This window comes from Chelmon rostratus, chromosome 10 (genome assembly GCF_017976325.1).
Source record: "Chelmon rostratus isolate fCheRos1 chromosome 10, fCheRos1.pri, whole genome shotgun sequence".
Taxonomy (NCBI): domain Eukaryota; kingdom Metazoa; phylum Chordata; class Actinopteri; order Chaetodontiformes; family Chaetodontidae; genus Chelmon; species Chelmon rostratus.
The window spans coordinates 22,343,343-22,357,258 of record NC_055667.1 but is presented as its reverse complement, the minus strand read 5'-3'; the positions used below and the strand labels follow the sequence as shown (position 1 = coordinate 22,357,258).

General features: G+C 46.7%; 1 protein-coding gene across 3 annotated transcripts in view; it reads left to right on the top strand.

The window, feature by feature from the left end:
• LOC121612706 (membrane-associated guanylate kinase, WW and PDZ domain-containing protein 2) overlaps positions 1 to 13,346 on the top strand; it is a 38,773-nt gene extending 25,427 nt beyond the window's left edge. The window contains exons 9-18 of one of the 3 annotated variants that reach the window (XM_041945757.1): positions 649 to 1,177; positions 1,513 to 2,068; positions 2,296 to 2,359; positions 2,438 to 2,851; positions 7,537 to 7,737; positions 7,837 to 7,913; positions 8,060 to 8,206; positions 9,232 to 9,370; positions 9,685 to 9,788; positions 10,253 to 10,466. In XM_041945757.1, coding sequence (XP_041801691.1) covers positions 649 to 1,177; positions 1,513 to 2,068; positions 2,296 to 2,359; positions 2,438 to 2,851; positions 7,537 to 7,737; positions 7,837 to 7,913; positions 8,060 to 8,206; positions 9,232 to 9,370; positions 9,685 to 9,788; positions 10,253 to 10,321 — 2,300 coding nt within the window. In that variant the 3' untranslated portion in view covers positions 10,322 to 10,466. Of the gene's footprint in view, positions 1 to 648; positions 1,178 to 1,512; positions 2,069 to 2,295; positions 2,360 to 2,437; positions 2,852 to 7,536; positions 7,738 to 7,836; positions 7,914 to 8,059; positions 8,207 to 9,231; positions 9,371 to 9,684; positions 9,789 to 10,252 lie in introns of all 3 variants that reach the window. The other 2 variants (XM_041945758.1, XM_041945756.1) reach the window with 2 other exon arrangements.
• The last annotated feature ends 570 nt before the right edge of the window (positions 13,347 to 13,916 follow it).

Here is a 13,916-nt window from a genome sequence, read left to right as displayed (position 1 = left end):
TACTGGTATTTTATTAGTAGAAGTACAGGACTTGCCATAGCTGCAGACTGAGAGCTGTAACTATGGTTGCTGAAATCTTGCTAAACAGAAAACGTTTTAATCAGCGTTGTGTTTTAACAGCCTGTCTCTCCAGTTCTCTGCCTCCTCTCTTTGGGATTATACATTTTGATCTCCCGCAGCAAGTCTATATCACAATCAGTCCTTAATCCTCAGGGTTAGCACACCATAATCAAGCTATCATAGCACACGCATATGCAACGGTATGCATCCACACACACACACACACACACGTAAATACCCATACAGGCAGATATTACCACTTTCAGAGGCTGCAGCACAGGCTGTCTCTGCAGGGACTGATCTAGTTCATATCTGTTAATAGGCTGGTTTAGAGGGATTAGTTGGTTGGATTAGTCAACACCCACATAAAACACGCAGACTGAGTTTCATTTGCAGACGGCACTTATCTGCGCACTCAAGCATATGAGAATGGTCAAAAAAGTTCAAGCAGTAATATGATAAAACATAGTCAAAGTGTCCAGAAAGGGAGAAAGGTGTGTAACTTCGCTGCAGATCATTAAAAACTGCATTTATAATATTGATTGTGTTGTAATGATATCTGTATCCATGTGCTTTGTTTTGTGCCAGCGGACATCCTGGTTTACATCAACGACGTTTGTGTGTTGGGAGTGTCTCACAAAGAGGTGGTGGAGATGCTGAAGTCTGTGCCTGTGGGCCACAGTGTGGACGTAGAGGTCAGAAGAGGGTATCCCATGCTCTACAACCATGACGGTTGTCCCAAGCAGCCACCGCCAAGGCTACTGGACAGCGGGGACCCCATCCTAGCACCCACCACCACCCAGCCTCAGCCTCTTCACCAACTACCTCGCCTCCCAACGCCCACTCCCCAGACCCAGCACTTTAACTTTAATGGGGCCCACAGTGACGGGAGCTACATGGAACCAGGGGTGACTCTGGACTCCAACGGAAATGCCACGTCTTTCGCTTCCAGACCGCCGCCCTCGTACAGACGCTCCAGTATGAGCAACGCCGCCTCCTCCTCCTCCCCCGTTCGTCCTCCTCGTTCCCTGAGAAGTTTAGCCAGGCTGCAGTCGTTCGACCCAACGCTCGCCAGCCAGAGTGACAGCGAAGTCGTTTCTGCCATCGGTTCACACAGGTAGCACCCACATGCATGGCACAAAGGAGGGTCCTGCAGAGATCATGCTTTTCAGGCGCATGTGTTTAAATGTTTAGCTTGATTAAAATAATCAGCTTTCAGTTGAGGTGATTAAAATCTAAATTTAAGCATGATTTGAAAGTTTACCTGTAATATCAAGTTCAGCTTTTCCAAATGAGCTCTGAGAGTCAAATGAGACTCAAGGAGAAATGAAATAAGAAATGAAATAAGAAGTTGGCTGATTAATTGATGATGAAAAGAAGAGCTAGTTATGTCAAAGCAAAGACTTATTACAATTATTATTGGTTCTGACTCCATTCATTCTTTTTTATCAGGGCATCAATGATTCGTAATCACAACAATAACTCCCTCTCGACACCTACTCATCCTCTTCGTTACGGCACGTCCAAGTCGTCTGAGAGCGACCTGTCCACCTGCACCCTGTCAGGGTCCCGGCTGCCCCTGCCTCAGTCGCCAAGGAGGCCCTTGTCCTCCCCCGGCGGCCCCCGCAATGCTCACTCCCACCTCTTCAGACCGCAGACCTCACACCTCAGACCCCCTCCCACCCCCGACAGCCCCCACCACCGCGGCTTCAACGGTTTCCATGGCAACGCCAGCCCCACCGCGAGTCCCAGCAGCGTGTCCTCTCCTGGGGCGATGAGCATGGGCAGCGGAGCTGGCAGTTTCAGCGGAGGGGAGCTGGTGCCGGTGGCCTTGGCGCAGAGCGAAGGAGACCGAGGACTCGGCTTCAGCGTGACGGCCGGCGGTCCAGGAGGCAGGATGACGATAGTGAAAAGAGTCTGGGACAGGAAGCAGTGCAACTCCCTGCAGCCAGGGGATGCTATTGTCAAAATCAACGGTGCAGATGTCCAGAGTCTCAGCTTTGCACAGGTAGTGAAAAGATCAGAGAAAAGTCAGAAAAATAGTTAGAATTTAGTTATTCCTTCATATGAATTCATCTCCCTGCCCCCATGTTGGGAACCACTGTGTTAATACATACTAAATCAACAATGTGGAGCTTTAACTCACTTTTAGAGATGAAAACCGCATTGAAACGTGTCAAATATAACCAAAAAATCTCAAAATGAGTCACAATATAATTACGTGTTTGTTGGCAGGTACAAACAGTTCTGCAGGAACACACCAAACAGGCAGAAGTCATCTTGTTGGTTTACAGAGGAGGTAAATGACCAGTGATTTTAGTAACTGTACCCACTGTGGCTAAATCCACCTCACAGTTATTTTCTCTCTCATTATCAGCCATCTATCATTCAGCCGTCTCCCCCGGCTCTATTCGGAGACTCCCTCCACCTCTGCTCCGCCCGCCTCCTCCACCTATTGGTTCAGACAACTCCTCTGTGCTCCCAGAAGCGCTGCCTATGCCGCGCACTTCCATTAGCGCACCTCCCTCCCCAGCCCCGATGCGCTCCTCTCTGATCCAGAGCACCAGCTTCTTGGAGTCGATCCCAGTGACCCTGACCATGGAGCCCAAAGACTGGATCAACACGGGCCTGGAGGATGAGGCGGGCGGTGTCACAGTGCCTGATTCAGGTCTAGAGAGGCAGGGCGGCGAACGAACTCGGCCCCTACGAGGGTTCGATGTGGAGCTGAGGAGGAAGCCAGGAGAGGGCTTTGGGTTCGTCATTGCTTCTCAGGATGTAGAGAACGGCAAAGGTGAGCGTCGCCTCATGAACAATCACACTGTGCAACATGTGCATCAAGCTAAACTCTTTAAATATAGCACATGCGTTGGTTTGTAGATCTGTATTTTTTCATCTAGTGATGTGAGATAGAGTGGGCTGACATTGCGCAGCATCAGTTGAACTTTTCTGGCCCAGTGGAACCATTTGGTTACCTGCCCAGGGAAGCAGGTTTCATCTGGATGCCCTTGTGGACAGACGCACCATTAGGTAATTGCAGATTAAAAAGTGGTCACCATGGCTACCTGCCATCAGATGAGTCATGAGGCATCATCAACCCTTTTCTTGTAAATTATTTTTTTTCCTCCCAAGATGTTTTTTTTTAATTGTTGATGGAAATCAGTTTTGGCATTAACTACTGACACAAACTGTTGTGCATTGAGTACATCTTTTTCACAATATAATTACTAAAGTGTATATTTTCTCAACATTTTTCTGCTTCTTTTTATAAAAAAGAAGTGGACCCACTAAACAAAGTTGTATTTCAAGAAGAAGAAGTAGAAGAAGAAGTACTTTCCTTTTAATACTTTTCTTCACACTATTTTTTTGTGCATCACATACACACACACACACACACACACACACACACACAGTTCCCAGGAGGTGAACCGGCACCTCTACAGCCCCCAGTCCACACTCCATTCAAGTCTGAGCTACTGACGCCTCCATGGCAGTAGGGCGTCACAGCATCATGTTGGGCTGAGGCTGTCTGGATAACAAAACCCAATAAAAAGACATATCAGCATCATTTTGCATGCAGGTGCACCCACAGCTTACTATTAATGTACGGCTTCTCATCTCTGGAAGACCTCTTCCTGTTTTTATAGGATCTTGCAAACATACACAAACACATACATTTGTATGTGGGTGGGTGTTTGCCTGCACCTCCTTGTGCTCTGAGGGATAGGCCGATGCTATTGGAGTCAACATTCTGAATCTCATGCATGACGCAACATAGACTGGCTTATTAAAGGTATAGTTTGGGAAATATGCTCATTCGCTATTCTCCAGAGAGTAATACAAGACAATCGATACCATTCTCATGTCTGTACTCTGAAGACGAAGCTTGAGCCAGCAGCCGATTAACTTTGCTGATGGTGGAGTCTGTTGGAAAACAGTTTTCCTGGATCTGTCCAAAGGTTGTAAATCCCTCTACCAGCACAAATAGAGCACAAATATTGGTTACTGTTTGTAGTTTACATGGGGTTACATGGACTCATTTTAACACTTCTGTTTTTCTATTGACCAAACACACAAGATATAATGTGTTAATTAGTGAGCTTTAGAGGTGCTAAGCTACATATTTAGACATGAGAGCATTGGTGGATAACCATCGGGTTTTATATGTAGCAGTGTGTTTGTTTTTATTCGGTTTGTCAGCTCGAGTGAGTCCTGCAGAATGAATTGAAAGTATCATATCACAGTACCTCGCTCTGTATTTCTCTATCGGCTCTGGCCTGACAGGACGTAGAGGCTTGTTTATGTTCTTTCTGGGAAGCGAACGCGTCCTGCCTTTATTAGCTCTCAGTGTCGTGCTTCTGAATCGCAGTTTAACCGCAGCATCCCCACGATGTATCACCCACTCTCCCCGTCATTTGTCTCGCGCTGGCTGCCCCATGTTGCGGCTCGATGAGGTTCAATTTGCTTTATGGCCTGAGCGAACACACATTTACGTTTTCATGGGGAGATTAAGGTTGTAGGTGCACCTGTCCCTGCAGCACAGGGACCCTCCCCCTCCACCTCCATCTCCACTGTGTCCTCATTCTCCCCTTCATTTCACTCCTGTCGTGTCACAGCAAGAAGTCCCCTCTGTCCCTCCATATCTGCTCTCATCCTCTATCATTTCCTCTTCCCACCTCTCTCTTTCACCTCTCGCTCCCTCACTCCTGCCCACTCTCTCCCTCTCTCACCCCTTTACTCTGCAGTAAAAGCGTCCAGTCTGGTTTTTCAAAAGATTAAACCCCCCCCCTCTATCTCTCTCTCTCCATCTCTCTCTCTCTCTCTCCCTCCCTCCGCCTCCCACCTACCTCCCGCTCTCTCCGCTGCTCTCTGAATGCTTAAGAGAAATGCTACACCGAACATTTCCCTCGCAGAGGAGCAACAGAGGGGACAGCAAACCTGTGCTATAGCTCCTGTTGACCATTTCATGTGAATCCAAGCTGCCTGACACGGAATTTAGGATTTTCTTTTCTTTCTTTTTTTTGGTTTGTTCTTCTGCACGTGTTAATCAAAGAGCCATGCTGGAGAGACTACAGTCTGCTTTGAAAACTGTGAAGGAGTCTAAACGTAATTATTCGCTCCACTTCTCGTCTCATGTTTGCCGGAAAATGGGAGGGTGCCGGTTTGGTGCAATGTTTCTCGTTTAGCTTTGTGCCTGAGCTAGAGGGTTTGATTCTGTGCTGCACACGAAAGTTTGCTCGGTCAGATGTGTCGAAAGTTAGATCCACAGGCTCACATGTTCTAGATGTCCCTGATGCTGTGATCCATATGTATTAGGGTTGTTTTTACTGTTATACTAGATGATAATTGCAGCGACAGCCACAGATGAAAGGAAATGTCATATGTTTTTAACCCATTTGGGCTTAAAACTGCACATGACATGATGTGGTGATATGGTAATGGTCTGTGTGTTAGAGCCACACGTGCGGTATTAACAGATGCAGCATCAGCTAACCTGCACACACACACACTATGGTATATTCATCCTGTATGAATGATCCTGCTAAGGATCAACAGTGCTCTCTCCGCTCCTCCGACACGCACTAAGCATCTGCAGGCTGCTGTGGGGATGTCTGCACCGGCTGATGCATCTGGGCTGCAGAGGGGGATTTTACGATGGCGGGGAGGGGGGCTGCTAGCACTCCTGAGCTGTGATCAGTGCAGCGCGTCAGAGGCTTGCTGGCTGCTGGGCATACCGCAGTGGGATTACTCTGGAAAGGAGAACATGGAGAGCCAGAGGAAAAGACACTAATATAAAGCAGTCCATTTGGACGCATCTGTGTGTAGTTTAAGCGTGTGTGTGTGTGTGTGGCTGAGTACATCTGTCCCAATCACTCTGCGTGTGAGTCACTGTGTGTGTGTGTGTGGTGTTGCACATGCGTGTGTGTGGGTGCACAATGGTGCTGGGTGCGTGCGAGCATGGCTGTTGCATGTGTATTCATGTGTTTGGCGACTGTTGATGTCGGACAGATGTATTATGCATGATAAGAAGACTATTTGCAAAGCTGCCTTGGCTTTGATTTGACCTGATTGCCGTTTCTGCCTGGGTCACCCAGATTAGGCCCAGATTGGAGATGTGTCTCTGTGAATTATAGGCTGTACCTTTTAACGGGATCATCATTCCAATGTGACACACACTTCAGCTCATATTACAAGCCCCCAAAATTATCATTTTAAGCCATTAACAATCATGTCTTGGCCCTCTATAAGACAACTTAAACTTGCCATCTTTATCTTGGGGGGATATAGACTGACTATGGACCTCAGCTGAGTGAGAGTCTCAAAATGTTTATGCTGCCTGATGGGTTACATAAGGCCACTGGCAAGACTCTAGAGGGGCCAGCTGTCACCAAAACACAGCATACCCTCAAAGAGGGGTCATAGAGAGACTAATCGGGAGTTTACTAAGATACAGAAAGGGGAACAGACAGAGACAGACTGTCCATCTGAAAACTGTAAGAAGCTTTTTAGTTGGCGCAGAAGATTAATGGAGGCAAATTTATTTTTAGGCTGCTCGATACTTTTCTCATCAGCCTCAGGCAGTGACCAGGATTAAGCTTAATTGTGAGTGATCTCTTTGTACAGAAGATAAGACAAATTGAGTTCTCGATACACTAAGCTAATTGTCCCCCCTCGCTTCAGTTCAGAGGTCCGTTGAATCTGACAACAAGGAAACTTGCACTTGGTCTGTGACCCCAGCTGCACTCTCCTGCCTGTCAAAGCTTTCCAGGAGTGATAATGAGGCGTGTTTGAGCAGCGAAGGGGTGGGAGAGGATGGACAGCGTTTTCCCACACAGAGAAGAAGGATGTTTTGCGGCGCCAGCAGAAAGAACAAAATATTGCTGCGTGTGTTTTTAAGTGTGTGTTTCGTATGCTGGAGGCATACTAATGCGGACAGACTGCAAGTTTGTGGATCTTAGAGGAGCTGAGCATAAGAATCACTGACGCCGTAAAACCGAAGTGTAAATATCCAAAGCCTGTCGTTATGTGCCGTTTTGACAGATTCAGGACAGGAAAATATTGCTGGAAAGCTTGTGTCCCGTGACAGTTTGTTCTTGAGGAGCAAGACAAATCATTGAACAGCGAAAAACAGTTCCCGGTGTGTCGGCGGACGGAGAGAGAGGTAGATAGATGGGATGATGAAGGAGAAGAGGAGAGTTTCAAGGAGACAGTGGGGGAGGTGTAAAGAAAGGCTTCTGTGGGAAGTAATTTATGAAGTATACCCTGCCAAAAATGATCCAGAGCTTAATTATAGCTTGTTTTAGGATTTCTGGCAGAGGCAGTGGTGAAATAAATCTACCAGCTTTTAAATGAGTCTATATTGACCCCACTGGTTGCTCGCTGCCTTTCAGTTAAAAGGAAAGTTTTGGGGCCTGATGGAGTTTCAACAAGTCATTTAAGGTCGCTGTAACTGTTTGATGTTTTCTGTCCTCTCCTCAGCTGCTTCACTTCTCCCTCACCGGTTTGTGACGGTCCGTCGGGGCAGCCCAGCGGCCAAGAGCGGTCAGATCCGGCCTGGAGACAGACTGGAGGCCGTGGAGGGACGCTCCGTGGTGACTCTGCCTCATCGGGAGCTTGCTCAAATCCTTCGGAGAGCGGGGAACACCCTGCGCCTCACCATCATCCCCCGTCCCAGCACCTGTAAGCGTGGACACGAGTATCCAGGAGACACATGCATGCACACACAAGCAGAGCCTGGTCCTGAATGCATTATCTGACTTCAATCATCGTGTTTTTCAGATTCTTCCAGCCTTTCAGAAACCACTGAGTATGACCCCGGTCACAGAGGCAGAAAGGGTCAAAGGTCGCGTCCGAAGGTGAGGACGGCAGCATGATTAACAGTGTGCGCCTCATGATCACTGAATTGGCTCTGCTGTGACTCATCTCATCCTCTGCCAGTGTATAATATTTACTGCAGTGATGATTAACATTCCCCCTTCTCACTTTCTCTGCACTCTCCCAGCGAGACTCCAGATATTACAGCGTCGACCTGGATCGCGGCCCCTCAGGCTTCGGCTTCAGCCTCCGAGGGGGCAGCGAGTACAACATGGGCCTCTACGTCCTGGGACTGATGGAGGGGGGGCCGGCCTCACGCAGCCAAAAAATGCAGGTGTGGCAGTTTGCTGTGTGCATTTCACAATTTGTATATATACCGGTACTACCCTTTATACACTTTTACTGTGAAGTATTTATATCTGAATTACCTTCTGTATTCTGTATCTCACTGCTGTATGTAGCCAAGCATGTTGTGCACCTGCTCAAACTTTCCTTTTGAATAATTCAGAGCAAATATTTGATGGATTGAACAATAATAGGGTGCACCATTTTTGCTGATGATGAAATGTTGTGTGTACAGTCATGACAGCGAAGGCCGAATCCTCTATCTTCTGAGGTTGTCCTAGTGATTTTGAGTGAAGTGTCTCAGCAACTATTGGATGGATTTCCATCCATCAGGATCAATTGTGATAGCTTGGTGTTTGGTCAATACTCTGCATTACTTTGCTCACAGAGCTGCTGTAGACTAGTCTTTTTCCATTTAATCCACATCAGGTAATGAAAGTAAGTAATCACAAGTACATGTGTAAATAAATTCATTTTAGCTGCCTCAGTTTCAGGGCGCTGGTGTGCACGCTAGCTTACTGTCACACTGTCGTGGAGTGTGTTTACATGTGCGCTGGTATCCTGCTTTTGAGTTTGTTTTTGATCATATTCATCATGTGGCGTTTACATGGGGCATGAAAAAACTGCTTATTCTAACAGTATCCAGGTTTCTGATCATCTGAAAATGACCAACAAAGAAGAAGGCGTTTACATGCCACAGTATCCTGCTTTCTATCAGAGTACTCCGAGTAGCATGTCCTGATTTCTAAACACCAGATCCAGATCAGGATTTCTGACACTAGGATAAGATGTTTATGTGCACAGAACATAACCAGGACACTTCAAAAACCAGATCTTAACCAGGATGCTGGTGCACATGTAAATGCACTCATGGGTTACTGGCACTCTGGGGAAGAGCCCCTGTTAGAGCTGTGCTTTTCCTGCCATGATATGTCAAAATGTCTTAGTTACTGTTACGTGTTAATATTGCAGGATAATCTGAGAAATATTTAAAGTAATGTGCTGTGGCTGCAGGTCAGCGATCAGCTGGTGGAGATCAATGGGGACAGTACAGCAGGGATGACCCACAGCCAAGCGGTGGAGCAGATCCGCAGAGGAGGCCACCGCATCCACCTGGTGCTCAAGAGGGGAAACGGCTACGTGCCTGACTATGGTGAGACACATTCAGGGATGCTTCAGGTTGCTACCAACATGTGTGTACAGGGGAAATTATAATACATGAGATTTGAAATATAAGATGTTCCGAACCTTATCTCTCTTGCATGTAGTGCATTTGTCTTGGGTGTGTAATCTTTTTTCTTCTTCTGTGGGACTGATTCTAACCCACCTTTTAACCCCTCTGCACCTGTGGCTCATTTTTTGCTTAAAACACCACATTTTCCCTCTGGATTTTCCTCGTTTCCAAACACTTCTCTCCTTTCTGCTCCTTCTTTTCTTGCCTTTTCCATTTCTCTCTCTCTCTCTCAGTGGAGCTCTCCAGTTTGTCTCTATGTATGACCAACTCCAAGCTAGGCGAGCCTTGCTTCTATGTCATTGGACGGACAGAGAATACGCGGTTGGTAATGGTTCCTGTTAGTTCTCCCATTTTTCTGTATCTCTACATTCCTCTACTCAGTCACCACTCCTGTCCTCACTTGTAGTGAAAGGCACCTCACAGCCTGTGCATTTGACTCCTCGTTATAGCATAAACCTGATTATCAACTGAAGTAAAGGGGTAGAAATTTACAGTGTTATGCTGATTTGTTGCCCAGTTCACCAGGTTCACAATTTACAGTTCCTTAATGGAGCATACTGATAATAAGATGTCATATTTCTCATAAAGGTTCATCTGAAGGTTGCACTAAAATAGAAAAGCAGCTGTTGTTATGCAAGTTGATCTAATGCACCTCAATAGCAACAAACAAAACCAAGCAAACACTGGATTTCAGAGCTCTTTAATAGCAGATTACATAAACTAATTTTGCTCTTCCTCTATTTTACCTGCCCATTCACTCTGTTTTTTCCTCCCCTTCCTCTCCATATAATGTGCGTCCAGGCCGTGAGCACAGAATCACCTCCCCCTCCCTCCTGCATCACCCCAAGAAGCAGGGTTTGGCTGCAGTAGACTCCAGCGGGCGGAGGGGCCACAGCTCGAAGCAGAAGAAGAGAAGCAGGTCTTCAAATGGACGCGAGAGAGAGAAAGGGACGGGAAGGAGAAGACGGGGCTCAGAGGGAGGAGGGCGCTCGGGTTTGCAAAGCCCCGTCTCCGAGCGGGGAGAGGGGTCTCGGGAAGCCTCGGGCAGGAGGAGGAGGAGGAGAAAAGGGGGGACTCAGAGTTTACCCAGAGATGCCCTCAGGAATTTTGACGATAGTGAGACAGAACGAGGGACTGTGAGGGGAAGGAAAAGGGAGAGGGAGAGAGGGAGAGGGAGGAGAAAAAGCAGAGAGAGGAAAAGCAGAAGCGAGGAGAGGGTGAGGAGGGTAGAGGGTGAAGAGCCTGAGAGGGAGGAAGAGCCTGAGCGAGAGGAAGAGCGGGAGGCACCTGCTGTTGAGGAAGGGGTGGAAGAAAGGACGGAGGAGGTGGAGGAGAGAGTCAGTTCAGAGAGAGAAGAGAGTGAGGCTGTTTTTCTACCCATTCCGATTCCCGACCAAAAGCTTCCCAGACCCAAAGAAAACTGGGAGGTGGAGAATGATGAAAACTGGGAGGTGGAGAATGATGAAAACTGGGAGGTGGCAGCAGAGTACAGAGGGCTGAGGAGAGAGGAGGAGCAGGGGAGGTCACTGGATGGTGCGACAGAGCTGAACGACGGTCAGGAAGACGACGATGCGCAGAGCGAGAGGCCTTTACCGAGCGTTGCTGTGATGGATCCGGTGTCACAGAAAAGGCCCTTCTCCTTCCTCGCCTCCTCTCTGTCCATACAGCAGCAGCTGGGGGATGATGAGTCAGAGTCTGGAGGCAGCCAATCTGACGGCAGCACGTCTGCTGCCAGCATCTCGGGCCTTTCTCTGGCCGCCACAGAAGCGGGCAGGCGCAGGGCCAAGGTGCTGCCAGGCCCCTGGCTCACGCCCAGCCAGCAGAGGGCGGTTCAGGCCGTGGAGGGGGACGGGCGCCACGGGAGGCGGACAGGGCAGGGGGGAGGAAGACGCGCTGTCTCCTGATTTTTAACAGGAAGGAGAGCATGCAGCAGCTGAATGACGCCGTATCAGATTCTCACACTGTTAGACCTCGACTTGTTTTCCACAGCTACCCACACTACCAACATTTTCTCTCAGTCACTTCGATATCTACAGTCGTACGAAGTCATATTCTTTGTGCCTTTTTACAGCCGACCTCTGGCTGATTCAATATCGATATCTCATTTGAATTTATAAATGATGCCAACATGGCAAAGCTCTGTCTGAGTTGCTGGCGGAACAACGGCGATGTTGTCTTTGTCTCGCTGGCGCTGTGTTTCACTCCTCTCCTTACGTTTGTAATAGATGTTTCCAGGACAACAAGGTATTTCAGACATCTTGGCCATCCTACTTCCTGCGTCTCACTCACCTCTCTGCATCTCCGTCTTCGAGCGACTTTTTGCAGAGTGTCCACCATGAAGCACCATCCCGACTGTACAAAGACTGCATAGACATTCACTTATACCTCATGAAGATACTGAGCAATAATAATGCAACTGTACAAGACTATCAGCCATCCATTTCCAGTGCGCCACGCCCACCTGGTCTGAGAGGACACAGTGTAACATGTTTGTACAATATCCTCTTTGTCTTATGTGGACACTTGCCTCGACTTGTGATGTTGTTCCGTATAACTGAATATCTGATTGTGATAATGCAAATCCCCTTCGGTGGCAGGCGTGAAATCTATATTCTGTACATATGTGTAGAGAAATAAATGACAGAACCTATTGTAAATACTACCTGGAGCCAAGCCCTGATTTGTATTACTGTACCGTAATACATGTCTATATAAATATAAACATATGCAGTATATCTATATATTACATACAACATCTACCCGTTCGTATTATTTATTAATGTGTGATGAGAAGTGAAAATTGGTATAGCTTTCGTGAAAATGTAAACACAGAACTATATTATACCTGCCCTATTCATAAATGAATGTTTTGTAATATGCTGCTTGAGTGTGGATAAGGATACTCTGTATTGTTGTACCCTTCTTCAGAAGTCAGCAAAAGATGCCAAAAATATGCATCCGGTGTGCATATTTCTTGTACTGTTAACATTGTGTATGTGGGGTCAGAACAAAGCCACTGTCTAGATTCTAGAGAGTGCTGTGCCCATCGTGCCACGTACAGTTGCCTTGGTAACATAAACCACTTTATCCTAACCACTGATTTTTCTTACTGTGAAAACCCTTTGCTCTGAGGTCTCTAACACGCGAGAGGCGGGCGGGCCGTTGAGTGATTTCAGTCATGCCAAAAAAAAGGCCCTTATTGTGACTCCACAGGAATAATAATCATAAGCCTCTGCAGAAGCTGAGCTCAGTGTCGCGTCTAGGAAGGCAAAATAGCACATCCTTTTGTTTTGCTCTCTTTTTAAAGAAATTCCGTTATGGGGGGGATAAAAAAAAAAAAAAAGCTGAATGGATACTGTGAGATGTTATTTTTCTATGAAATTATCTTTTTTGAAATACTCAGGTTTTCAGATACTTTGCTCTAGATAAGCCATGAGGAAGAAAAGCTACAAAGTGACTTCACGCCGTTTTCAGAACACAGAGTGGATTTGTATGATTTAGACATTGAAGCAATGTTGCGTTGGTTATTTATGGCGGCATTAGGAGACGCAGACTGTTACAGCTCTTTGTTACCAGCCCATAATTATCAAAAGATGGATGCTATATGTGAGGTCATTCCTTCACGTGTACCTGTTTTGAACAAACCGCAGAACTGAAATAAAGTGCTTGGTGTGCCCTGCCCATTTGTTTGCATTACTGTGCTGCAGAAATGGCAGCACAGTGAGCAAACTGACATACTGTCTCCCCCAACCAGTGACTGTACAGAGTAGCTTGGTAGCCTATACGTAAGAGTTATTTTATAACGTTTGCTAATGTTCTTTTTTTAGACTTTCATTTCCTAAGGGGGGATTATATGGCCGGACTGTAAACATGTTCTAATAAAAAACTCCAAATAAACTGCTCAACCAATTTCCTCAGTGGTCATGCATGTCTTTCCTTTTATTGCTTTTATTGCTCTGCTGAACACCAGCAGAGCTACAATAATGGACAGCAGATGGCAGCAAAATTGTAGGCTACAGCAGATTTGGGAGCGATGGGATTTAAAATGATGAAGGTGTGTGTGTGAGATTATTTTAAGGATCCCATGAAATAGGATATATATCCAGAAACATGTTGAGGTGTGTGTCTGAGAATAAAGATTAATTAAATTAAAGACTATAAACCAGGTTACCTATACAGAAACAGGCTGCAAATCTGATCATTTTCCACAGATCAATTATTACACCTGATTTTCGCGAGAACAGGGCTTTTACATTCTCCATGCGGGCTCGCCTCTCAGTCTAATATTAGTGTCGGATACTGTACAGCAGAGCAGCATCACCTGTGTGAGCTGTTACTCACACGCGGTTGGATTTACAGCCAGTGTCTCAGCTCAGATATGAGCACTTGAGCACAGCCACTAAAAATAACATCGCCCTGAGGCCTGCCTTTTCTCTCATGTTATCCTAAGCCGCATCCTTCTGTT